At 38.1% G+C, this 6307-nt stretch overlaps 1 protein-coding gene across 1 annotated transcript; it reads right to left on the bottom strand.

Annotated features, from left to right (window-relative positions):
• Window positions 1-664: 664 nt before the first annotated feature.
• Window positions 665-5852, bottom strand: LOC142356296 (uncharacterized). The gene is made up of 5 exons (XM_075408236.1): window positions 5696-5852; window positions 5237-5412; window positions 2713-2850; window positions 1908-2038; window positions 665-1347 (listed from the first exon to the last, which is right to left on the bottom strand). Exons 2-5 carry the CDS (start codon window positions 5357-5359, stop codon window positions 912-914), a joined length of 828 nt encoding a protein of 275 aa, XP_075264351.1. The 5' UTR covers window positions 5360-5412; window positions 5696-5852; the 3' UTR covers window positions 665-911.
• Between the last annotated feature and the right edge of the window lie 455 nt (window positions 5853-6307).

Raw genomic sequence — 6307 nt, 5'->3', positions numbered from 1 at the left:
AAATGTACCATCTGCAATGAAATGTGAAATAGTAAAATCGAAACAGTCAAAATGTTTGTTACGTTGTTTTGATTCTTATTTACGTTTATACAATACATTGAGTCAAACTGTCAAAATCTGACACAATTGTCACCTTAAAAAAGTTCACTATTTTTCAAGGCCCTCCAAAGTCTTGACAAGTGTCATAGTTAGTCAAAGAATGCAGGCGAAAAGATTGACAATGCGTATGTTCTGACGTGTTATGAAATATTTGCAGTTACAACTCCCATGCGTTGTTATACATCGTGTGCAAAAGATTTAAGGGAAGCATTTTTTTGTTTACAGGGTGGGGATGTCATCAAAGTATTGTATGAAGCAATTTTGAAAATATTCCTTAAATTGAGCCTAAATTATTTGGGGGCATTTTAATGGACTCAATACAATCTTGCTAATTACTATAATTATTAAGTTTGCCAAACTTTTCTTAGAGCATCAAAGATACAATGCACTAATATTGATTTCCTTCCTCAATATTTTGCAAATTTTGAAACACGATATTAAGCGCAGTTGCTACAGAGCAATATGACTCTATCCCCAAAGCGCCACTTTTTGACTTTCTCTTCAAATTTTAAATTTTTCAATAATATCTTAGATGACTACTAGCCAGAGACAATTTAACACGGTCTCACAGCTTTAAAAAATTAAATTAAGTTATATGGTTAGCAGGTCAATGGACACAGTTTTTTTTGCAGCTGGACATAGTTGCCATAGTTTTAACAATGAAGCTTTATTGTAGATCGTACTCAGTAATGAATATTATTGTTCCAAGTTGTTTCTTAGTCACCGTAGGTTGTCTAAATAGAGCTAGTTTACCACTTTTCTTATTTCATGGGCGTTTTTGATGTGCAGCTTTTAAAGGGCGTAGTATGGGGTCAGGTTTCCTTGGGTTTCGGTTCGGGAGATTTGCTTTTAGTTGAGGACGTCGTTTTTCTCACAGTCGGCCTTCCCGCTTTTGCATCATTTACTTTATCTGTCAAATCCTGAGCATAATTAGACAGCGACTTGTTCATTTGACTGTCAATTATAGATTGCAGAATCATGCCTTTGAACGAAACAGACGTGATCTGTGTTAGCACACATGTATTGTCCGTAGCTTTTTTAAGATACATAGCTAGGATATTTTGTTCAGCCCGGACCAGTTTTGGTGCGTGAGGACAAGTTGAAACATCGCAATGAGTTCCGATCCAAAGTGCTGAGTCTTCGGAATTTTCGGAACGGAAACAGCTGACAAAGTCGCGCTGTGAAATGATTTTGGATGCTCTTGCACTAATTCGCATGTATGTTATCCAGGAATCACCGGTGCCCGCTTTGGTTCAACAATATTCTCCATTAAAAACCTCAATATCATTTTATACAAAAAGGGTTATAGATTATAATAGATTATGCCAACAGTTTAGTAGTAAAGTATTTCATGCATCATCCCCCCTTTAAGGCTGTGATTATTACCGTCCATAGAAACTTTTTTCTAATATAAGGGTCATACAAAAAGTCATATATGTTAAAACAAATCCAATAGTGTTATCCGTAATTTATATTTTTAGCGGAAATTAGGGTTTTAGCGGAAATTAGCGGTTAGGAGATAGGGTTTCATCTGGCCAGATCTGAAAAAATTAACTTGTTGCGTAAAATCTTGGTTTGGAGGTGGCAACCATAAAACATCATAAATCCTTTTTTGTGAGCAATGTGTAATTTCTGACTTAATAGGTTTACAAAAAACATGCACTTTGATCAGAGACTTTTGCTATAGTTTGGAAGAGAATGTTTTAACCCATCAAAATTGTGCATGCACTTTCATCAATAAGTTTGAGATGATTTAGGGAAAAAAACTACTTTCTTTATTGGAAATTGAGACGATTGTTTTTGTTCCTGTTTTGTCCTCTTGAGGGGGTGGGAACAAGACGATTTTCTCACACCAGTCCAGGGTTGAGTTCCAGTTGGGACTGTCTTTCACGTCCAACAGAATTTTGTGCACTGATTTCCAGTCCCAATCTAACTCTATCTACCAACACAACTTCAACTTATTGATCCACTGTTTTTCAAAATGGGGAATAGATACAGGCTGGCTTTCTTCAGTCAATTTTTTTATAAACATCGGAGTGAAAAACAAGATATCATTTTGTAGCTCTCGGAATCTAGTTTTATTTCTGTTTTTCATAATTTTAAATAGGAGAACCATTTAAAATATCGAAGGAAAGGTTTATTCCAGCGCAGAATAGAAACCTTAGAGGCAATGTTTGTGGTTTCATATCCCAGGCTGAGATCCCATGTAAGAATGCGTTCTGATTAGAGGTTCCTTCTTTTGAGAAAATGTCTATAATCAGACTTTTGTGCGACTACGGTCCAGATATTAGAGCGCTTGAAGAAGCATCTTATCAGATTTTTGTGACGTGGTCAGGCAACTCAGATCAAAGCGACCACTGATCAGACCATCTCAAACCAACGTGTTTTCTGGTCAAACCCAATTCCAGGCGATTGTAGAGGCATAAGGGCATTCGAACCAAGATTCGGACCCTGTAATTTTGTGCATAGACTTTCTCCTGTGAGAAGATGGCCTGACCAGAGGTCCTTTGGCCTGGATACCCAAATTAGGTAACACACAATATGAACATGTAATCACAGTCACTGATGGGGATGGGTGACAGGTTGATTTGAAATAGAGTTTGTGATACTAACAATAGCCTTGAACACTTTCATCTTCAGTTTGGGGCACTTTGTGGAGAACAGTTTGATTTTGCCATCATTCAACTCTTTCTCTTTCTTCCAGTCCGCCTCATCCGACTGCACATGACTCTTCCCTATGTCCCACACTCCCTAAGACAAAACAGAAGTTGTTATTTGTATTTTACTCTCGTGATAAGTATCGCATCACTGTCGGCTTGAAGTTTACATTCTAACAAAAAAGAACATTGTTAATTTCCTCTGGTACACATTAGAATAAAAAACAAATGGCAGAAGAGGCAATGTAAAGTTAAGAACATAACATTATGTAAAATTATAAAATCATTAAATTACCCAACTAAAATGTGGGGTAATTTACATTAAATAAAAAAAACATTGAGGTTACATCGCATTAAAGCCTCTCCATGATAAAATGGCTAAAATCAACACCCTGGCATTTTCAGCATTCAAAATTATTAATTGCTCTCAAACGAAGTTTGTAGCAATTACATTACTCTTGCGGTCTTTTTAATGCAATTTTTTTGCTGGACCGATTTTTTGTCTGACCCCTTCGGCCTTTCGTATGACCCTTTCGACTTTTCGTCCTCACAAACGGGATAAAGAGGCATCGACTGCCGGGCATTAGATTCTCTTGCAACCTTTCGGCTTAAAGACTCTAAGTATGCGATTCACCAAAAATTGTTTTGGAGACATAAATGCATGGTGCGAAGGGTGGTTCTTAGAGTTCCAGTTAGAGTTTGAGTTCACGCGCCCACTTCATCCCCTCCCCCCTCTTCATCCCCTCCCCCACATTAGCTTCATCACTCACTTAACCCCCCAATCCCACCACTGCAACTCGTTCCACCCATAACCCAGACCGGTCGACCCCCGCGGTCATCAATTGCCAATGATCTCTATTTTTTTCAATGATTTTAATTTTAATTTCCTCTTCAAAAATACCTTTATTGTCAGCATGAAGAAACTTCAGAATTTTTCATCATTTTACAGTACAGTGTAACGAAAAACGAAAAACATCATTCAAAACATGAAAAACATCGTTGAATTGCCCATATAGGAGATCAAGCTTGATTAAGTGGTTGGGTTTTCATTAAAAGGCTTTAAAAGGAAGTTTTGTCAAAAAATTTTTTGCATATGATTTGCGAACATCAAATTCACACGCCGTAAAAAAATTTAATAGCTTTAAATTTGAAACTGCACTGAACAGAGTTGCCATAATGCATTTGAAAAAAATGGTATTTCTAAAGCGTTATTAGTCAACAAAAATTCTTTGGAAAACAGTTGTTTTTAACTTTTTCAACAGTGCAGGTGCTCCCAAAACTGCAGGTGTTCTTTAGAAACTTCAAGTGCTCCCAAAAAATTGAAGATAAAAAAATTCAAAAGAGGTTCTTGAATAAAAGTTTTTGAAATTTCTTCCGACGTGGGTCTCGATAACAAAAGCTAACGTACTCGTGAAAATCCTTTATTCAAAATTGTCATCACAGAGGTTTTTTAATAAAAGAATTAAGTCAAATATGGAATTTTGGCCGTTTTTCGTTTGTGCCCCCCCCCCCCCCCCAGTTTGCCCCATGCCCCATGCCCCCCCCCCCCCGTTACACAACAATGCCATTACATAGTAAATCATTGTAAAAAAATGGTACGTGCGTCTTGGAGGGGGGGGGGGGTGTAAATAATATGCACCCAGTAGGCTTGTGGGGGGCACAAACGGAAAAGATCCCAAATTTAATTTCATCTTACTTTTTGTCATACTTTTTTGTCCACAAATCTCTAATGCATAAAATTCACTATTTTTAAATTACTGTATTGTTCATTTCAATTTAATCAATAAATGAAAATGAAAGTTCTCTTCAGGCTGTGTTCAAGACCCAAAATAACAAAAAATATTTAATGGACACAATTTGTGGTTGCATGGGGGCTAATTTTTTAAATGCAAATTTTTTACATAGTATCGTGCTATATAACAACAAAATACAACAATTTGTAATGAGTTGCATAAAAAACATGAGGGGGGCACAATAGATCCCACTTTACAGCTCATACTGAAATGTTTCCAGCCCCCACTTTTTCTCAGAGACTACAGACCATTATTATAGATTTGAAAGGATCTATTCTGTTTCGGCTCCCCAGCTTAGTGGGCATATAAATTATACCCCCGGTGCTCGGGATCTTTTATGTCATAGCAGTAGCACCCCGCCCCACCACACCCCCTGCGCATTTTTGCACCCCCAACTGATACGTGTTTAAGCATATTCATACTTATAAAGGGATCTTTTCCGTTTCTGCCCCCCCCCCCCCAGTACGTTATGCGCCCCCCAGTTACAGAGCACGTGCCATTACATAGTAAACCATCATGTAAAAATATGGCACGTGCGTCTGGGGGGTGCAAATAATATGTGTCCACTAAGGTGGGGGGGGGGGGGGCACAAACGGAAAAGATCCTTATAAAGTTACTTTGCATGTAACTTTAAGAGCAATGTGCATTCACTACATACTCTCTTTGGGAAGTTTATACGAGACTAACTTTTGCGCTGTGTAGTGCCTGTTTCTCTTCCTTTGTCATCTCATCCGCTGTCTTCCTCACATGAGGCCATTGGGCTGCCTGAGTATCGAACTCCTTCTGCATCTTGTCTGTCTCTTTCACCATCTCTCCTCCTTCTCTTTTCCACTTTTTTTTCTTATTTTCTTGCACTTGTTTTTCTAAAATATCCGGAATTTGGGATGTATACTCTTTCTCTAGACGCCACATTATACTATGTATCCACCCCCAGCAAATAATTTTGCCTAAATATAAGAGCGCTGGTGGAGGGGCTTGGCGGTGGGGTGGGGGGGGGGGTAGCTGGCATTATATGTATGTCTTCGTGCTTGCGTTCCTGCGGGCGTGTTTTTTTGTTTGTGATTGTGTTTTGGTGGATTAGGGTGGGATATAAAGAGAAAAACCCGGCAATCCTGGAAGTTAATCGTTTATGAATAAAAAACATACCTGTTTTCTTTGTTTTTGAGTAGTTTAAGTCGTACAGTTATGTGCAAGTCGTCTGACCAATTTAGACCTCAAAGTATTAAAGTAAGTCTGTCAAGTGAGTCAGTTCTGATTTTCAGTTTGTTTTCCTAGAAAATGAACCATTTCTTCATCTTGAGTAATCCCGCTGGGAAAAAGTCACACACAAATTTGCGGCAATATCAGTTTGACTCTCAAAATTGATATGCAAATAGAGCATGCTTCTCTATCTCAATTTTAGGCACATCATTTGACATTTTTTTGCTTGAATTTCCATAGTTGAGTATGTAATTCTGGCATTCTGGATATTTTCTGTTTTTGATCCCGCCAAGGCTTAGTAGATGCAGTTTACTTCCACCCCAAGGTACACGTGCTATGTTATCACATAAAACCTTACTATATAATGACACCTGTTAGATAACTTGGGGGGGGGGGGGGTGGGGTGGTGAAGCACGAACAGAGCAGACCTGTAATTCCTTTTCTGTTTCATCCGCATTCAAGAACAAAATATTTATTTCGGAACTGTTTTTCCCCTGAAGAATTGCGTCAACGAAAACAGATATTTTGGATCTATTGTGTTTGGGCCCATTTTTTTCA

The sequence above is a fragment of the Convolutriloba macropyga genome, unplaced genomic scaffold, assembly GCF_964194025.1.
Source record: "Convolutriloba macropyga unplaced genomic scaffold, txConMacr16.3 SCAFFOLD_3532, whole genome shotgun sequence".
Lineage (NCBI taxonomy): Eukaryota > Metazoa > Xenacoelomorpha > Acoela > Convolutidae > Convolutriloba > Convolutriloba macropyga.
Note: the sequence above shows the minus strand (reverse complement) of the source record. Positions and strands in the feature narration are given on the sequence as shown.

Coding starts and splice junctions, on each gene's coding strand:
- LOC142356296 (XM_075408236.1), bottom strand. CDS start 5,359: ATGGTGAAAGAGACAGACAAGATGCAGAAGGAGTTCGATACTCAGGCA. Junction 2,039..2,712: donor TGAAAGTGTTCAAGGCTATT/GTTAGTATCACA, acceptor TTGTGTTGGTAG/ATAGAGTTAGATTGGGACTG. Junction 1,348..1,907: donor CCCCCTCAAGAGGACAAAAC/AGGAACAAAAAC, acceptor TTGTTGAACCAA/AGCGGGCACCGGTGATTCCT.